At 44.4% G+C, this 19545-nt stretch overlaps 1 protein-coding gene across 1 annotated transcript in view; it reads left to right on the top strand.

The window, feature by feature from the left end:
* The window catches only part of PLEKHA2 (pleckstrin homology domain containing A2), a 71132-nt gene extending 51609 nt beyond the window's left edge, over window positions 1–19523 (top strand). Inside the window, 4 exon segments of the mRNA XM_021075122.1 lie at window positions 4085–4148; window positions 14704–14781; window positions 15319–15478; window positions 15481–19523. Coding sequence (XP_020930781.1) covers window positions 4085–4148; window positions 14704–14781; window positions 15319–15478; window positions 15481–15680 — 502 coding nt within the window. The 3' untranslated portion in view covers window positions 15681–19523.

Below are 19545 nucleotides of genomic sequence, written 5' to 3'. Positions count from 1 at the left end.
TAATTTCATTCTTTTCCATGTGGCTGTCCAGTTTTCCCAGCACCACTTATTGAACAAGCTGTCCTTTCTCCATTGTGTATCCTTGCCTCCTTTGTCATAGATGAGTTGGCTGTAGGTGCGTGGGTTGAATTCTGGGCTTTCTATCCTGTTCCACTGATCTGTATTTCTGTCTTTGTGCCAGTACCATGCAGTTTTGATGACTGTTGCTTTGTAGTCTAGTCTGAAGTCCAGGAGCCTGATTCCTCCAGCTCCATTTTTCTTTTTCAGGATGTTTTTGGCTATTGTGGGTCTTTTGTGCTTCCAAACAAACTTTAAAACATTTTGTTCAAGTTCTGTGAAAAATGTCCTTGGTAATTTGATAGGGATTGCATTGAATCTGTAGATTGCCTTAGGTAGTATAGTCATTTTGATAATATTAACTCTTCCAATCCATGAGCATGGTGTATCTTTCCATCTATTTGTGTCATCTTTGATGCCTTTCATCAGTGGCTTGTAGTTTTCAGAGTACAGGTCTTTTGTGTCTTTAGGTAGGTTTACGCCTAGGTATCTTATTCTTTTGGATGCGATGGTAAACGGGATTGCTTCCCTAATTTCCTTTTCTGCTCTTTCATTGTTAGTATATAGAAATGCCGTCAATTTCTGTGTATTGATTTTGTATCCTGCGACTTTGTCATATTCGTGGATGAGCTCTAACAGTTTTCTGGTCGGTAGTCATATTCTTAACCTGCTGAGCCACAATGGGAACTCTCCCCACAGACAATTTATAATTTGTGAAAGTAGCTACAGATGGAAGTTCCAGAAGTGGGGCCCCAGAGGTGACAGTGGGTGGAGAAAAGATTGGGTTCATTCATGACCCTAGAGGCCTGTGCAGGTAGACCAGCATGTTAGGGCAGCTCATTGAATCCCCAGATAAGGTTCCGTCCTAAGAGTGCTTCTCACTTAGCCCATCAGGGTCAGACTGAACTCTGAGTAAAAGAATCAAGGGGGTTCCCTGGTGGCTCAGTGGGTTAAGGCTCCAGTGTTGCCACTGCTGTAGCTCAGGTCCATGCTGTGGCACAGTTTCCATCCCTGGCTGGGAAACTTCTGCATGCCTCCAGCACGGCCAGTAATAATAGCCATAAAAAAGAAAATAAAGAATTAAGGGAGTTGAAGGTCCTCAGGGAAATGAGGTTCCTGCGGCTGAAGCTTTGCAGGTTCCAGTCCTGTGGGCTCCTCCCAAACCCAGTCAAAGGGATTTAAGGCCTATGGGTAGTCATCTAACAGTCTATTGAATTGAATTGAAATGAAAGGAATTGAATTAAGAGGCAACATGGAGCTGAGAAGCAGATGTGAAAGGGCTGGGGATTTCCACCCCCTGTTTTGCTTTGACCTCTGTAGTTGAGGACCTGATGGCACTGTATGCCTGAATAGGTTAAAAGCTTAAACCATTTTAGCCAGGAAGAAGAGCCATCTGCATGCAGAGACTCAGAAAGGCACAGTGATAGCTAGTGAAGTGTGTCTCACGTGACCACCCTGTGACATTCGTTGTACGAGACGCCTCAATGGAACTTACATAACTGATCTTTGTGGTGAAGCTTGATACAAGAGGTCTTTTGATTTCCATTTTACAGTTGGGGTTCAAAGGGTCACAACGTTTTGGAGTTCCTGTTTTGGCTCAGCAGCTTAAGAACCTGACATAGTGTCTGTGAGGTGCAGGTTTGATCCCTGGCCTTGTTCAGTGGGTTAAAGATCCGTCATTGACGCAAGCTGAGCAGATGAGGCTTGGTTCTGGTGTTGCTATGGCTGTGGCATTGTAGGCCAGCATCTGTAGCTCCACATTTGACCCCTAGTCTGGGAACTTCCATATGCTGCAGGTGCAGATGTTTAAAAAAAAAAAAAAAAAAAAAGCTCACAAAGTTTTAAGCATATTCCTAAGATACCTTTTCCCAGTGGAGTCAGGGCCCTTGGGAAAAGGGGTCCCAGGTCTGTTGGACCCCTGATTGCTGTCCCCTGATTGTGTGGGTCTTTAATCTCATGTTCCTCCTTTGCCCAGATACCCATGACACTGGCCAAGGTCCAGCTATTTCCTAACAAGTCTGGTTTCCGAAACCAGCCTTACCTGTGTTCAGTCCTTTTGGGGAATTAGTCTCTGGACATATAGCACACAGTCTAACATCTTATTGACTAGTTTTGTGTTTTTTATGTTCTTTAATGGGAAAGGAATTGGCTCTTTCACTCCTTATATATTCTCTGTGGTGACTTGATACATACAGCAGGTATTTCAACAGTAATTTCAGCTGTTGAGGGGGTTTGTAGTTGTGCATCAGCTACTTCTCATCTTCTTCCTTCCTTGCATAAGTCAGGATCCCTCTGCCAAACCTCACACCCAGGTAGAAGCATCTTCCCAATTTGAAGTAGTCTGCTTTCCCCTTCCTTTTCTCCTCTTTAGCATCCAGTCCCCTCATGAGAGCAGGGATTCAGTGAAGCTGAGAGGTTGCTGCCTGGCTGGAGAAAGGCTTTGGAAATGACCCATTCTGGTTTCTTAGGAGAGATACCTGGCAATGGAGTAATTAGGAGCATAGACTCGAGTCAGACCTGGGTTCAAGTCCTGGCTCTGCCATTTACTTACTCCAGCACCATGGACATGTCACCTCTCTGCGCCTGGGTTTCTCCATCCATAAAGTGGGGCAGATCTCAGTGCCTCATTGGATTGTTGTGAAGATTGGATGGAATAACACCTTAAAAAGCCTAAGGAACAGGAGTTCCTGTCGTGGCACAGTGGTTAGCGAATCTGACTAGGAACCATGAGGTTGCGGGTTCGATCCCTGCCCTTGCTCAATGGGTTGAGGATCTGGCATTGCCGTGAGCTGTGGTGTAGGTTGCAGACGCGGCTTGGATCCCATGGTGCCATGGCTCTGGCGTAGGCCGGCAGCTACAGCTCCAATTGGACCCCTAGCCTGGGAACACCCATACGCCGCAGGAGTGGCCCTAGAAAAAGCAAAAAGACAAAAAAAAAAAAAAAAAACCCAAGGAACAGATCTGTGGTAGTCTTAAAGGCAGAGGGTGGGGAGTGTTCAAAACGGGTAGAGGGAATCGAAAGGTACAAACCTCCAATTATAAAATAAAACAAGTCCTGGGCATGGAACATATGGCGTGGTGACTGTAGTTAACCACACTGTATTCTATATTTGAAACTTGCTAAGAGTGTATATCTTAAGAGTTATCACAAGTCAGGAGTTCCGAATGTGGCACCAACAGGATCAGCGGCATCTCTGGAGCAGGTTCAATCCCCAGCCTGGCACAGTGGGTTAAGGATCTGGTGTTGCCGAGCTCTGGTGTAGATCGCAACTGTGGCTCAGATCTGATCCCTGGCCCAGGAACTCCATATACTGCTGGGTGGCCAAAAAAAGAAAAAGTTATCACAAGTCAAAAAAATTGTAACTGTGTGGTGGCAAGTGTTACTAGACAGGGATCATTTGCAATATGTACAAAGATCGAGTCATCTCGTACACCTGAAACTAATATACTGTTAAATATCCAGCATAACTCAAGAAAATATATGAAGTATATATATTTATTTATATGTTTTCTTGAGCTATATGATGGACATATAAATGTGTGTGTATGTATTACTATATAATAAATAATAAGTAAAATATAAATATATTTTATTTGTTTATAAATAGTTGGTATATAATAGACATGTAACAGTGTGTGCGTGTATAATAGACATATAACAGTTTATCTACCTGACCCTAAAATAGAAACACTCACAAAGCACTTTAAGCCACTACAGAAGCACAGCTGTAAGTCATGGTGCCTACGGGGCGAGAGGTTTTAGAAACCAAGGGGCTTTATCTTGCTACCGCTGGTGGTGGTTGTGTATCGGGGAGGGCAGTCTGCAGGGATGGTTAAACCCTTTCTGAGACCCTCCAGAAAGTGAGGCTGGAAGAAACCCTGTAGGAGTTTCTGAGGCAAGGGCCACAGGGGGAACGGCCTCTGAACCCCCTTTTATGATAGGGGCCACGGGTACCTGACTTACGATGAATTTAGTCCTCAACATGTGACCAGCATGCCTTCACTTTCTTTCTCTTTCTCTGTCTAGTGATCTCCTGATGAGGGACAACCTGTTCGAAATAATAACAAGCTCTAGGACCTTCTACGTGCAGGTAAAAAGCTCCTTCACTGACGTTCCTTTTACTGTGGGCGGTGTGCTTGTAGACCTGCCTTTCCCTTTGCTTTCTCTTTTATTTTGGCCGAAGTTTCTCGGTGGTAAATTTAGCCCCTGATAGTCAGTCTGAGTCCCATTTTATTCTAAACAGGATGTTTGCCAGAAGCTTCCCTCCCATAAAATCATGAGAGCGGGTTGAACCCCTAAACTGGGGAATGTGACTTTGTACCAGCTGCCCTCAGCTGCTGGGGCGCCAGCTAAGCAGAGAAAAGGAGAACTGGTCAGTGGTTTCACTTCTCCCTTGGAGGGTATTTATAAGCCCTGTCTGTGTGTGGACATCACTGTGTGCGGAAGGACGAAAGCACAGCGGGCCTCTGCAGGCGCCAGGTGCACAGCCCAGCTGCACAGAGGAAGCCATTGTTGGGGCCCTGACGCTTCAGCTCTCAGAAGCTTCTCCCTTCCACCCACGGCTTTGGAGTTCTCCCAGCTCCTTCTGAAATCACAGGCGCTAGAAAGGCAGATTTCTAGCCTGTAGCATGGCCTACACGTTCAAGGCCAAGTCCCCACCCCAGCCTGCCTGGCAGCCCACAGAGTGTGCCTTGATCCCTGCAGCCTCGTGCTGATGCTGCGTTGCTAGTGGTGAGACTGCTGTGGAGAAGCTTGGTTTACATGTGCGGCTCCCCAGCCAAAGCTTTTCAGGGTTCCCAGTGCACTCCACGCTAAACACCCTCCCTTTCAAGGGATCGCCCTGGCCCCATTTCTTAGGCAGTGGCTCCCTACGAGCTGGGCACCCTCTGCTTGAGCCCAGCAGACATGCTCACAGCCTGAGGCATCCATCTATGGATTCCGGTCACTCAGACGAGCCCTGTGCCATCAGGGGAGAGCTGTGGAAACTGCTGCTTCGTTAGAGCGGCTCCACTGCCCTTTGGGGACAAAGTTCGAGCTGTAGGTGCAGCAGAAGAGTTTCCAGTTCTTGGATTTAACAGCTATTTGTTGAGCATCCTCGATGTTCCCAGTATTGCCTCATGCTGGGGACCCCGCCTTAAACAGAAGAGATCCTGAACCAGAGAAGGAGAGAATCAAGCAAACAGGCAGCCAGAACAGTGCAACGAGGTGGGGGAGGGCATGTTGGAGAGAGGAGCACAGGGGAACATTTAGGGCAGTGAAACCATTGTGGATGATACTGGCATGTGCACAACGTAAAATTTTACAGCACATAGCATATCATTTGTGCAAATTTAAGAAATCATTTAGGGAGTTCCTGCTGTGGTGCAATGGGATTGGTGGCATCTCTGGAGCCTTGTGATGCAAGTTCAATCCCTGGCCAGGCACAGTGAGCTAAGGATCTGGTGTTGCCACAGCTGTGGCATAGGTTTCAACTACGGTTCAGGTTTGATCTTTAGCCCCAGAACTCCACATGCTGCAAGGCAGTCAAAAAAGAAAATAAAAAAACAAAAAGAAATAATTTAGGAGGTCAGGGGATCCCAATATGGCCTGCAGATTATGACCAAAGAACCTAAATGTGTTACATGTATGAGACAGCCCCACTGATGGGGATTGGGAATAAACAAAACAAGGAAACAGTGTGGGAAGGACTACCATTAGAGTGAGGAGCGGTTGCCATGGGAACTCCTAAGAGGGGTCCCTCCCCCAGCCTCAGGGAGACAGGAGAGGTTTCCTGAAGGAAGATACCTCTAAGTCAAGTCCATTGGAAGAAGAGTGTCCCAGGCAGAGGGAACAGGGAACAGCCCATGTGAAAAAACCCGGAGATGAAAGGGGCTTAGGTGCCGGAAGGCTTATACACAGGGTCATAGCCTTGTGTGCCTTGTTAAGGAGCTTGTATTTTATCCAAGGGGTTCATGCCCTTGAGGTTAAGCCAGGGGAGTGACCCAATCAGATTTGCCTCCTAAGAATACCAGGTGGGCAAGCGATCTAACTCTCGGAGCCTTGTTTTCCTTATCTGTAAGATGGTGATGCCAGCCCTCAGTGCTGGCCCCTCGATGGGACACTGGCGGTGAATGTCCTGGCCAGTACAGTGAGAGGACAGAGGAGAAAGGGTAGGACAGGGCCCAGGAAGAGCAGTTGAAAGCTGTTGTCACAGTTTAGATGAGAGATAAAAGGAAGCCTGAACTTAGATGGATGGAGAAGAGCAGAAACATTTGAAGCAATTGAAGAGTCCTTTCTGGAACTCAAGAGTTGACTGGACATGGGGCCAAGGAAGAGAGGGGAAGTGAGGACCCTGCCCAGATGTCTGGCCTGGGCTTCAGGGTGGCTGATGGCAGCAGCCACCACGATAGATGGACACACAGGAGAGGGGGCTGTGGAGATCAAAGGTAAGAATGTTCAGGAGACACTGCATTATCTTCATGAGTGTCTGCCTGCCCATTGACCAGACTTTTATCACCTCTTCCATCCCCTTTGCCATCTGCTCCCACATTTCTAGGATAAAAGAATATTCACATGGAGCTCCCACCGTGGCAGTGTGGTGGTTAAGAATCTGACTGCAGCGGCTTGGGTTGCCGTGGAGGTGTGGGTTTGATCCCTGGCCACCAGTGGGTTAAAGGATCTGGCATTGCCATAGCTGTGGCATAGGTCACGGCTGTGCCTCATACTCAGTTCCTGGCCCAGGAACTTCCATATGACATGGGTGCGGCCGTAAAATTAGAAGACAAAAACAAAAAACAGAACACTCACATCACCCTGAATAAGTATTTTTTAATTTTTTTTTGTTTTATTGAAGTGCAGTTGAATTACAATGTTGTGTTAATTTCTCCTGTACAGCAAAGACTCGTCATACATATGTATACATATTCTTTTTCATATTCTTTTCCATTATAGTTGACCACAGGATATTGCACATAGTTCTCTGTGCTCTGTAATAGGACATGGTTGTTTATCCATCCTATATGTAGTAGGTTGCCCCTGCTGATCCCAAACTCCCAATCCTTCCCTCCACCCTGAATAAATAAATGAGCAAATGGGCAAACCTGTATATAGCACCTAGCTCGGAACAGAAAGGTAGAGAAGGGTAGAGATGAAAAATCTTTAAAAATATGGTTTTTTATTCATTTAAAAACAACAACTCTAAACTCATTTATGTTAACCCAAGCCACATTTTATGAAAAATAACTCTAAAACAAAAAGGCAACAGGAGTAGCATTTTTTGTAAACATATTTTTGCAGATCTCTTTAATGGCTGGCTTATTAGAAGACAGCAGGACTTTGCTATCTGCTTCTGCATTCAGTCTGTGACCATATGTTGTTTTGATGGAAGAGTATGAAGAAAATCTGGCCCCGCAGAGACTTGTATTTGGAAAAAAGGAATATTTTTAATCGCTCTTGCAGATAATTGTGGATCACTTCTTCTTAGGTTCTATACCCAAACTTGACACATGGTAGTTTCTTAACGTGTCAGTCTGTGTGGAACTATAAACTTTCTTACTTAATTACATTAAAATCCATTGGTCAGCTTTGCGTTTTGAATGGATCCGTGTTACCAGTGTATGATTTTGCAACTACATGCATTGCTCATTTGGAAAAGAGTGGTCCCCCTGAGATCTGCAGATCTTCCAAATGTTGACACATTTTATTGTATGATATACAAAAAAAGCCACATTAGTTAATATCACCCCTGGTATCATCAACAAAGTCTTTAAGTATCCAAAGCTGTCAAGCTCTCATAGGAGGCAGATGTAGGTTTTCTGAAATTCTCAATTTTTTTTCTTTGAAAGCTCAAAACTCATCATTTGCAAAAACAAACAAACAAAACTTTCCTGATATTCCTTGACATTACAGGCTCATTTCATGTGTTTTTGTGAAAGAGTCTGCCACATCCCTATGTTGGAGAAAAGTTTGACAGTTTGTGTGCCAGTCACATGTTCCAAGGAAAATTCTTGTTTCATGCAAAGGGTGAAAGAATATAATGGCTCCTCAGATAGGGTGGTGTCAGCAATTTTACCACCTGCTTCCCCAGATGATGTTCCATAAATCTGCCTGAAGGAGCCATATTTCCTTGGTATCTAGAAAAGCTAGATCAGGGAGCAAGGACAGTCTAGGCAGAGTAAACAGACTCCTTGGACAGAAGGGTAGGACTTGAGATAGGGGCTGGATTCCAACAACTTAGGTGGTGGTCATTTACCTCTAGGTCACATTAATGATCACTGGACACATATATGTCCCAGGCAGTTTGCAGGCAGCACATACTTCAGTCTCAGCAGTCCTTGAGGTCATCTCCACTTTACAGATGCAGAAATGGTGTGCCTGAAGGCAAATTGTTTGTTCCAGATCACAGACCTGGTGGGTTATGGAACTGATTGGGAAGTACCAGTGTTGTGTTTAAAAGCAGCCTGGGGAGTTCCCGTCATGGCTTAGCAGGTAATGAACCCAACTAATATCCATTAGGATGTGGGTTCGAACGCTGGCCCCTCTCAGTGGGTTAAGGATCCGGCATTTCCGTGAACTGTGGCGTAGGTCACAGGTACGGCTTGGGGCCAGCATTGCTGTGGCTGTGGCGCAAGCTGGTAGACTGCAGCTGTGATTTGACCCCTAGCCTGGGAACTCCCATATGCCATGGGGGTGACCTTCAGAAGACAAAATAGATAGATAGATAGATAGATAGATAGATAGATAGATAGATAGATAGATAGATAAAAGTAGCCTTGGCAGAACCCACAAAGTATTGGGTGCAGCCATAGGCAGCTGAGTAGAGGGAGTCTGACTCTAAATCAGGGAAGACCAGCTTGGGTTAATTAGCTGCCTTGGTAGATGGGTTGTCTTGGTGACAAAGATCCAGGATCTGGCCATAATCAGCTATCTAAGCAGGTAGACAGTTTTCAGTGTGGAGCAAGGGTTCAAAATGAGACTTCAGTCTTTGGAATACTAGGCAAGCAGGGGTTCACCATTTTCCCATTTCCCATAGAAGGTCAGGGATCTTAGGCAGCTTACCAAGAGGAGAATTAGGAGTTCCCCTTGTGGTGCAGTAGGTTAAGGACTTGACCATGTCTCTGCAAGGATGCAGGTTCAATCCCCGGCCTCTGTGGATTAAGGATCTGGTGTTGCCTCAAGCTTTGGCATAGGTTGCAGATGTGGCTCCGATGCAGCTCAAGGCTGGCAGCTGCAGCTCTGATTTGACTCCTAGCCCAGGAACTTCCACATGCCACAGGTGCTGCTGTAAAAAGAAAAAAAAAAAAAAAAAGAAAAAGAGGAGGATTAGTTGTTTGAAGTGAGAAATTCAGTACAGGCTGCTTTTGGTAACCTTGCATAAGCTCAGCTGTCAGAGCGAAGGGGCTATGTCAGGGTGAGAGTAGTCCTAAAGGGCTCAAACGTGGATTGCAGAGTGTTAAGCTAGAACCCTTTGGACACTTACTGTTTTACTTTAGATGATAATGTGAATGGCTGCACCCACCTAGAACTATGTAGTGCACAGTCTATGCAATGATATGTGGCAGGGCTATATCTAAAGGTGTCATGGATTCTCCAGGAGAGGGTAAAGGTTTTATTAGCTGTTAGGAAGGGAAGGCTGCAGAAGTTGGGAATAGGACGCAGAAGGAGCAGCCTAATAGCTAAGACATAGAAACAACCTAAATGTCTATTGACAGATGAATAGATTTAGAAGATATGGTACAATGGAATACTACTCAGCCATAAAAAGAATGAAATAATGCCATTTACAGCAACATGGATGCAACTAGAGATTCTCATACTAAGTGAAGTAAGTCAGAAAGAGAAAGACAAATACCCTATGATATCACTTATGTGTGGAATCTAAAATGTGGCACAGATGAACCTATCTACACGACAGAAGCAGACTCATAGACCCGGAGAACAGACTTGTGATTGCCAAGGGAGAGGGAGGAGGGAGTGGGATGGACGGAGAGTATGGGGTTAGTAGATGCAAACTCTTATATTTAGAATGGATAAGCAATGAGGTCCTACTGCATAGCACAGGGAACTATATCCAATCACTTGGGGTAGACCATGATGGAAGATAATACGAGAAAAAGAATGTATATATATGTGTGTGGTGTGTGTGTGTGTGTGTGTGTGTGTGTGACTGGGTCACTGTGCTGTATAGCAGAAATTGACACCACATTGTAAAACAACTATACTTCAATAAAAATGTTTAATAAATACAATTTTAAGAATAGATTTTAAAAAGTAAAAAATTAAACCAACTCCCCCCCACCAAAAAAAGAAGGAGCTGCCTAAAAATTCTAGACAGCTGCAATGGAGGTAACCTGAAGCACATATTGGAAGCCTTTTATGGATGACCTGCAGAATTTGTTGCTTGAAACCATTGCATGTGTTATGATGCTGGGGTTATGGCAGATACTCAATAAATGCTCACTGGACTGCAATAAAACCACTGACTACAGTGACTCATCTTAATATTCTTTGTTCCTCTTACCTCAAAACTGCCCTCAAGGACAGAAACCCTACTTTTTTCTTTTGAACTAAGCATCAGAAACACACACACACTTAGGCAGACCAGGAAGAGAGGAAGATATGAGCTTAGTGTTTCCTTGTTGTTCTGCTGAGTTTTTAAGCTGTGTGTGTGTGTGTGGTGTGTGTGTGTGTGTGTGTCTTAGTAATTCACAATAGAGTGGGTGGATTTCAGCCTTTTTTTTTTTTTTCAATCTAGGGTTCATGAAGCTACCTCTGTGATGTGGTTTTAAGATATTTTTGAGTTTTTGATGAAAGCTAAGCACAGGCTTTCTATAAAAGATAGAATATACACATACACCATAATTTTTGCATGTAATTATTGAGGTTTCACTGAATTTCTGTTGCCATTAGATTCTCGTTCTTCAAACTGCTAATAGAGATTTTAATTGTGATCTCAATAAAGTAATATTCTGTTTCTTCTCATGTGGGATTAGTATCTGCTTTTCTATTTGAATAATACTTTAAACATTAAAGATCTAAACATTAAATATTAATATAATAAACATTAAAGTAATCAGTAAACATTAATGTTTACTAATGCTTATTATCCTCATGGCTTGGTTAACTACCTAGGTTATCTGACAGAAAAATGTCAGAGGATTAGGGAAGAAATATAAATAATTAGCAAACAATATCCATCTCAATTACTAAATGTTTTAAGAAAGAGATTTAACTATTCTGTCTGTCATATTAGTGGGGTTTTGTTTGTTTGTTTTTGGCAACACTCGGAAGTTCCCAGGCCAGGGGTCTAACCTGAGCCACAGCAGTGACAATGTCAGATCCTTAACCCACTGAGCCACCAGGGAACTCCACACATACTCTTTAATCTAGCAATTTCCCTGAGAGCTGAAGAATCCTAAATATGAAAAGAGAAAACCTTTATGCACAAAGATGTGAATAGCAGTATTATTTATATTGGAGAATTGGAAATGATCTAGGTGAGTTTTAGAGGATTTGGATGCTAGCGTTAAGTCAGACGATTCCTAGTTTTCTCTGATTCAGGGAGTCCTTGCTGAGTGGAGCTGGGATGAAGATACCTAGGCTGGTTCCCAGAGGAGATGTGAACATTTGCTGACTATCTCAAACGACAGTCAGATGGGTGGCCTGTGGCTGGTGGGGGTAACACTTGACATGGAGATATATTTGCTAGGGTGGTAGAAAGAATACAAGTAGCTTAAAAGCCTGGAAACCAATGATTGGACTGTCATCATGGGGACCTTGCAATCTGTTTAAAGCAAGTGCCAAGTCTCCTGTGTGATGGGGAGACCTTTGTCTCTCTCCCTCAGCTCCATTCCCATCATTCCCTCTGTCTCCTCACTCTTCCTCACCAAATCAGCTTCTCTTCCCCCAGAAGGAAAATCTCTAAGAAATCCTTTTCTGCTAATGGACAGTTTCCTTGTTGCCATCTTATTCCAACTCGAAATAATCTTTCTTCTCCCCTAAATATATGATCTTATTTGATGCCAACAAATTTATCCTTTAGGTAAGAATTACCTGTAGTTTGAATATGAAGCAAATGAAAAAAAAAAGTTGTAGGGAGAAGGCAGTGAATGTATTTATAATATTGGAATTTAAGGCTTCATTTGTGTCTCTCATATCAAATAATAATAAAGAAGAAGTAAACGAAATGAAAACAAAGAAGAAAACCATGATAACTAATACTTAAGAAGCCCATTCTGTGTATCAGGCACTTTCTAACTGCTTTACCTAAATGAGTTCACTTGATTTTTCCTAATAGGAGTTCCCTGGTAGATCAGCAGGTTAAGAACCTGTCATTGGAGTTCCCATCGTGGCGCAGTGGTTAACGAATCCGACTAGGAACCATGAGGTTGCGGGTTCGATCCCTGCCCTTGCTCAGTGGGTTAACGATCCGGCGTTGCCATGAGCTGTGGTGTAGGTTGCAGACGCGGCTCGGATCCCGAGTTGCTGTGGCTCTGGCATAGGCTGGCAGCTACAGCTCCGATTAGACCCCTAGCCTGGGAAACTCCATGTGCCACAGGAGCAGCCCAAGAAATAGCAAAAAAAGATAAAAAAAAAAAAAAAAAAAAAAAAAAGAACCTGTCATTGTCACTGCAGTGGCTCCAGTTGCTGCTGTGGCACCAATTTGATCCCTGGCTTGGGAATTTCCATATACCAAAGTAGTGGCCAAAACAAACAAACATGTAAATATATTTTAGAAAATAAGATTTTAAAAATTTCCCAGTAGATCCCCTGTGGAATAGGCTAGCTCTGATATTAGTAGAAGAGCTTTTGGAAGAATATTGGAGACCTTATCCTTGTTATCCTTTTTGGACTAGGCATGGATTTATTTTTTTCTTGGGAAAGCACCGGCTGTCAAATAACTGGGAAAAGGCCAGGGGAGAGAGAGGGCGGGTGAATTTGCAGCTATGGTGTATGTGCCTACGATACGGCCTGTGGCCTGGAGAAAGATCGCTGCCTCTTTTTGGCCCAGTGTGCCAGGGTGTGAACCTGTTCCCTTTGTAATGTCCTGCACACACCTAACCAAGGAAGGTTTGTTTAGGGTGACAGAGAGAGGGTAGGAATGCAAGTTTGAGGGCCTTTAAAAAACAAGATTTGGGAGTTCCCATTGTGGCTCAGCAGGTTAAGAACCTAACGTAGTATCCATGAGGACTTGGGTTCAATCTCTGGCCTCGTTCATTGGGTTAAGGATCTGGCGTTAACACAAGCTGCAGTGTAGGCCACAGATGTGGCTTGGATCCCACCTGGCTGTGGCTGTGGTGTAGGCCAACAGCTGATTCGACCCCTAGCCTGGGAACTTCTGTATGCCTCACATGAGGCCCTAAAAAGAAAAAAAAAAAAAAAAAAAGATTTGTATTACCTTGATATAACGAAAAGAGAAAGAATCATTTTAGGGATGGGGAAAGTAGGTTATATGTGGAGAATTCTGCAGGCCATCGTGAGATGTTGGTGCACACATATGCACAGGCTCACTAATGCACGCTTATTAGGGTGGCACTGTCTGGGAAGATGCAGAGGGTCAGAGAGAGGTTAACAAATAGGTTTCTGGAGGTCAAGGCTTCATTCAGACTTGGGTAGGTTTCTGGAGGTCAAGGCTTCATTCAATCTTGGTCCCATCTTGTGTCCAGGCCTTGATGCCACGTGTTACACCTGAGTAAGAGGCCTCAGTAAATGTTTGCCAGGTTCACTTGAACTCAGCTGGAAAGCACTGAGAATTCCCAGGGCTCCACCCCCCCCCAGTGATTTGGCCTCTGATTTTCCTCCCTTTCTTCACACAGCCGCTGCTGCCCCCTTCTGGGGTTGCTTGGTACTTTGGGGGGAATACTTCTAAGGGCTCAGCAGTACCTTAGACGTTAGTGAGCTTGGTACTCTAAGTCTAGCAACTCTTTTTTATTTTTCATTTTATGGCCGTGCGGCATATGGAAGGTCCAGGGACAGGGATTGAATCCAAACCACAGCTGTGACTTATGCCACACCTGCAGCAGGGGGTCGAGCCCACACCTCCACAGCGACCTGAGCTGCTGCAGTCAGATTCTTAACCCACTGCCCCACAGAGGGAGCGCCAAGTCTAGTGACTCTGGATGGGATTGAAGACAGACCTTGGTCACTGGTGCTTTGAGAGAAACCCTGTCCTTGGAGAAATTAGCAGCCATCTGGGAGGATTTGCAGAGGATTTGGTTTTGATGGGACTGGAGCTGAAAGTGGAATTCTTGGCTTGGCTAGCTGTAGCAGAAAGATGATTGCATTGCATCAGGAAAACTGGACTCTTAGACAGCCCTGAAGCTAGAGCTCTGGCTTTCTGGGCCTCATTTTCATTTTCTGCAGAACGGGAGGTGAGGCTGGCTGATTACGTCGGGGTGGGGGAGTGAGGGACTTCAATGGGATATGGGCCTCTGAGATCTCCCTCCCTCATGACCTCTGCCCCACTTCAAGCCCTTTCATTTAGGGGGTGTCAATACAATTTTGCAGGGGAAAAATGTCCTCGGAAGTCTGAAAGGCACTGGGCTGGAGAGTCTCTGAGATCCCTTCCAGCTCCAATGGTGTGATTTTATGAACTTAGAATTGAGTCAGAGAGGTGAAAGCGGAAATCACAGAGCCAGATGTGTCTAAGTGCGGTGGGTGTTTTGCAGGCGGACAGCCCGGAGGACATGCACAGCTGGATTAAGGAGATCGGGGCAGCTGTCCAGGCTCTCAAATGCCACCCCAGAGTAAGTCACTTCCTTCCTCTTCACAGTCACTGTCAACCTTGCCAGGAGTTGCCCAGAGTGGGCAGGTTTTACTTGGTGATGTAGGCAAGCAGCCCGGTGCCCAGCTGCAGCTTAAGCCTAGGCTGTCTTGTTTCTTTTTCTTTTTTGACTTGTTTGGGTACAGGGTTTTTTTTTTTTTTTTTTTTTTTTTTCAGTAGTTGGACGAGGTGAAGTAAGGTTGGCTAGAGACCCAGTGCTCCTGATGTGTCCTGTACAACTCCCTGCCAGGCAGACCTTGACACATCTGGAATGATTGTTATTAGACATGTTTGATGCTTTAAAAATTTTTAAATTATAGTTGATTTACAATGGTCTGTCCATTTCTGCTGCCTAGCAAAGTGACCCAGTTTAACTGACTCTTAAACATGTGTCTCTGGACCTGTGTGGCAGTGATCCTGGGAGGAGGGACGAGGTACTCTTTCTGGGGCTTTGGGATAAATGTTGTAAGGAAAACTCTCACCTCTTTTCTCCCCCCACCCCCCACTTTTATTTGTGTAGGAAATGTCCTTTTCTAGGTCCATTTCTTTGACCCGCCCTGGAAGCTCCAGCCTCTCAGGGGGGCCCAACTCTGTCTTATGCAGAGGGCGGCTGCCCGGGGAGGAGAGGAAGGCCCTCTGCAAAGCCCCTTCCGTGGCCTCCTCCTGGCAGCCCTGGACACCTGTCCCCAGGCTGGGGAAAAGCCACCTCCCACTGAAGAGATGCCTGAGGACTCTTTGTTCGCACCTCGGCTTGGGGAGACCAGTACTTCTGGGGCACTAGCCAGCTCCCGGATCCGGCACCGATCAGAGCCCCAGCACCCCAAGGAGAAGCCATTTGTGTTCAACCTTGATGATGAGAACATTCGGACCTCTGATGTGTGATGAGGCATGGTGCCCTGGCAAGGGTTGGGGGGGACTCAGACACGGGGCCGGGACTCAGTTTCTCACCTGTTGGAGGACAGCCAGGGGCCTTCCCAACATGCATTTCCCCATGGAGCTCTGTGTGAGAGGCCGGTCCAGCTGGCTTAACTATATATATATATATCTATATATATCTCAGTGCAGTGTATTTAATTTGGGAAAGCCACTAGGTTAGAGAGCAGGTTGCCTCTTATTTGACTTCTTCAAGATCTTCCTGGTGAGAGGAGGTGGAAGTCCAATTTCATCCCCAACCAAGTTTTGTGTCCTTGTCCTTGTCTTCGTTGCTTCCCTTTGTTTTCCAGCTGGGGCACAGAATCTGGAGGCCGCTCACCTGGTTTTATCCTATCCCTGTTTATTGGCTGAAGCTTGACTGTGAACTTGGAGGGTGGTGACTAACTGAGAAGGCGGGTGGCTGGGAGGTGGTGGGAGACCCAGGCTCCAGCTTGACCAGGATACATTTAGAGGAGAGGTATTAAAATCTGGGGTTTCACAGGTGGCCCTGAATGTCCTTGACCAGGGCAGATCCTTCCAGGGGAGATATGTAGGGACCTCTTATAAAGTATGGGGCATGATTTCACACCAGAGCTCAACCAATTTGGGGAATTACTCCGTTTCCTTGGAGATATTCTTGGACCTCAAATACTGTCGCTATGGATGACAGGTCTGCCCACCTGGTTTCAGAGGCAGGCCCCAAGGGTGGACTTACCAATGTTCAATGTTGAGGACAGAACAGAGATTGCCCTTGACATGGCCATTTACTTGGAAAGCTTAGCGGGTGGATAAGGGTGTGATCATTCACTCGTGTGATAGACCAGATCTCTATTTTAGAGTCTGGGAGTTGCTTTAAAGCAGGAAAAGATGGATTTTCATCCATCCAGCTAAGATTGCTTTGATCCGTGTTTTCCAGACAGAAGGAAAGGTCTGTTTAGCCACAATAGATGATCTTGAATCCTGGCCTCACAGCTCTTCTTGCACAGGCCAACTGTAGTCTCATTTGAAGTGCCGTAAATTGTCTCCCCTGGCAGATCTGCCTTTTTTCTGTCCTTGTGTTGCCCTCTGAATGATGCTTCGTGTATTTGCATGACCAGACCTTGTCCTCTGAAGAGGTTCTCTGTACTTAACCGTGAAGAGAGAACAAAGATCGTCTTGAGAGGTATTTATATTTTTTAGAAACTATGCCTAGAAACATTGATTTAGAGACTGTGCATGGCAGGCTAGAGATTTCCCAGGTAAAAGAGCATAGGTGGTATTTCCTGCACCAATTTTAGGATGTACTCTCTTCCATTTGACAAGAAATACTATTTCCAGGGTCCCTGGGGGAATCAGTCTATCTAGCTACCAGAATCTCCTAAAGGAAGGGAGCTTAACTCATGTCCATCTGTACCTTCTTATCAGCTCAATCAATTAATTTTGTCTTTAAATTAAAAAGTAATGCCTCGGAGTTCCCTGTTGGCTCAGTGGGTTAAGGGTCTGACATCACTGTTGTGGCTCTGGTTACTGTTGTGGCATGGGATTTAATCCTGGGACAGGAACTTCTGTATGCTGCAGGGATGACCCCCCCCCAAAAAAAAATTAATGCCAAGAGGAAGAGACTAAAAGAAGCATTTTTACCTAAGTTAATCCTTCCCTGTCCTCATGCCCAAATTTAACGCAGGGGCCAAAGCATATGATCAGAAAATCTTTAGTGACTTGAAGGAGATCTATTTCTTTCAGGCAGTGTCATTTCCTTGAAGTCTGTGTCAGGTTGAAAACTTTTCTTGACTGCACTGCTTTGGAGACAAGCTTCACTTAAATTGTGTTTGGCCTAGTGGTTCTGTATACACACTGATATGAAAAAGGAAATCTAGGAGTTCCTGTTGTGGCTCAGTGGGTTAAGAACCCGACAGTGTCCCTGAGGATATGAGTTTGATCCCTGGCCTCGCTCAGTGGGTTAAGGATCCAGGTTGCAGACTCGGCTGGGATCTGGTGTTGCTGTGGCTGAGGCGTAGGCTGGCAGCTGCAGCTCTGATTTGACCCCCAGCCTGGGAACTTCCATATGATGTAGGTGCAGCTGTAAAAAAAATAATAATAATAAAGAATATCTACCCTGGATTGAGCTATCTCTTTTTCTCTTTTCTGTGACCTCTTGTATACTTTTGTCCTCAGAAATCCTTGGTTTGGGGATTATTTATTTATGAGTCATCATGGTGACAGCATACTTCAAGTAGACTGATTTTTAAGAAGCCATTCCTGATTCTTAAAGCTGGTTTCTCTGGTTTCATCTTCAAATTTTTCTCAAGAACATTCTTTAGCAGGGTCAAAGAAAGTGCACCATCAGCAATGTGGAACTTACAAAAATAGATTAGAACTTGTGAAATCTCTATAAACATTCCCTAACTCATGGAATGATGTCATCTCTTGGTGGTATGAAAATCTACCCATTTCTCTCTCTTTTAAATAAACTCTCTGCTAATTAATTGCCATTATAGTAAGATGATCTGTTTCTTATTCAGTAAGGCCTATTTTGAGAATGTAGTAAATTAAATGTACTTATAAATCCAAATTGTATTAGATCAAAGGAAAACAAGGACTCCAGTTGGCAAATACTTGGAAATTTCAAGTTAATACATTGTTTATGTTATTCCAACACCAGATAAATATAATTCCTTTTGCTGAAGCCTAAAGGCATTCTTATTCCCAAATCTTATTTCGGAATTCCTTTTGTGTCCATATTTCTTACCTTCTGGTTAATTTCACCTTACCACTTTTTAATGTCACTACACATGTGAGTCAAAGATGGTGCATGCAGAACCAAGGCATTTGGTTTTAAATGTGTAAAATGGAACCAAATGGAAAAAAACAGGACGGAGATGCAGTATCTGCTAGTAGTTAAGTGCCTGGGCTCTGGAATAAATATGTTTTAAAAAGCGGGGGGAAGGAGGAATCAAAAAAAGGTACTGCTTTTTTTATGTATGGAATAAAAATATTCTCTAAATTGGGCTGGGTTTTTTTTTTTTAGGAGTAGACTTTTAAAGGCAACTGTGGCTGTGGTCATTTTATTTTACTATTTTTTTGGCCACACCTACAGCATTCAGAAGTTCCCTGACCAGGGACCAGACTGGAGCCACAGCAGTGACAACAATGCCAAATCTTTAACTGTTAGTCCACGAGGCAACTGTGAGTTTTGCTATTTTCATAAGACTTTTAATTCAGTCTTGACCCACTGTGTGTAGTAGAATTTCAGGTGTCTCCCCATAGCTGAACTGTATTGTCCACTGTTCTTGAAAGTTAAGAATTTGCTTGCTCAAGATCAGCTGATGGCTGGTGAACACAGTTTGGCCTTTGGCATTTTGTGAGATGACTTAATTGTACTATGGTGTTTGAGGAATAGAGACCTCAGGTGAAAATACTTCTGTTTCTGTTTTGAATGGTGAGCTCCCATGAGAAAGAGTCCAACATTTTTTTCTCCCAATGTCACTTTTTTCCCCCTTATTCTCTTTTTTCTCTGTCTCTGTCATTGCCTGCGGTAGTGAATTTCAGTCACTCATGCTGAGTAGAGTTTGAATAAAGTGAATATTTGGCCCCAAAACATACTGTTGGACGCCCCCACCCACCCCGCCTTGCTTGTAAGGTGTGGCATGATTTTGTGTTTTGAACCAGTATGTTTCAGCTGTGAAATGCACTCACTGTAGACACTGAGCTGAGTGCATGGAAACTGTTATGCTTTTCATTTTATGTGATCTCCTAATTGGTATGTAGCAAAAAATAATTTTCTAAAACTGTTTTGTTGCTTGTTTTGTAATAAAACCATGTGAAATACTGCAATACGGCAACGTGTGTTTTCCTA

The sequence above is a fragment of the Sus scrofa genome, chromosome 15 (genome assembly GCF_000003025.6).
Source record: "Sus scrofa isolate TJ Tabasco breed Duroc chromosome 15, Sscrofa11.1, whole genome shotgun sequence".
In the NCBI taxonomy this organism is placed as follows: Eukaryota; Metazoa; Chordata; class Mammalia; order Artiodactyla; family Suidae; genus Sus; species Sus scrofa.
Note: the sequence above shows the minus strand (reverse complement) of the source record. Positions and strands in the feature narration are given on the sequence as shown.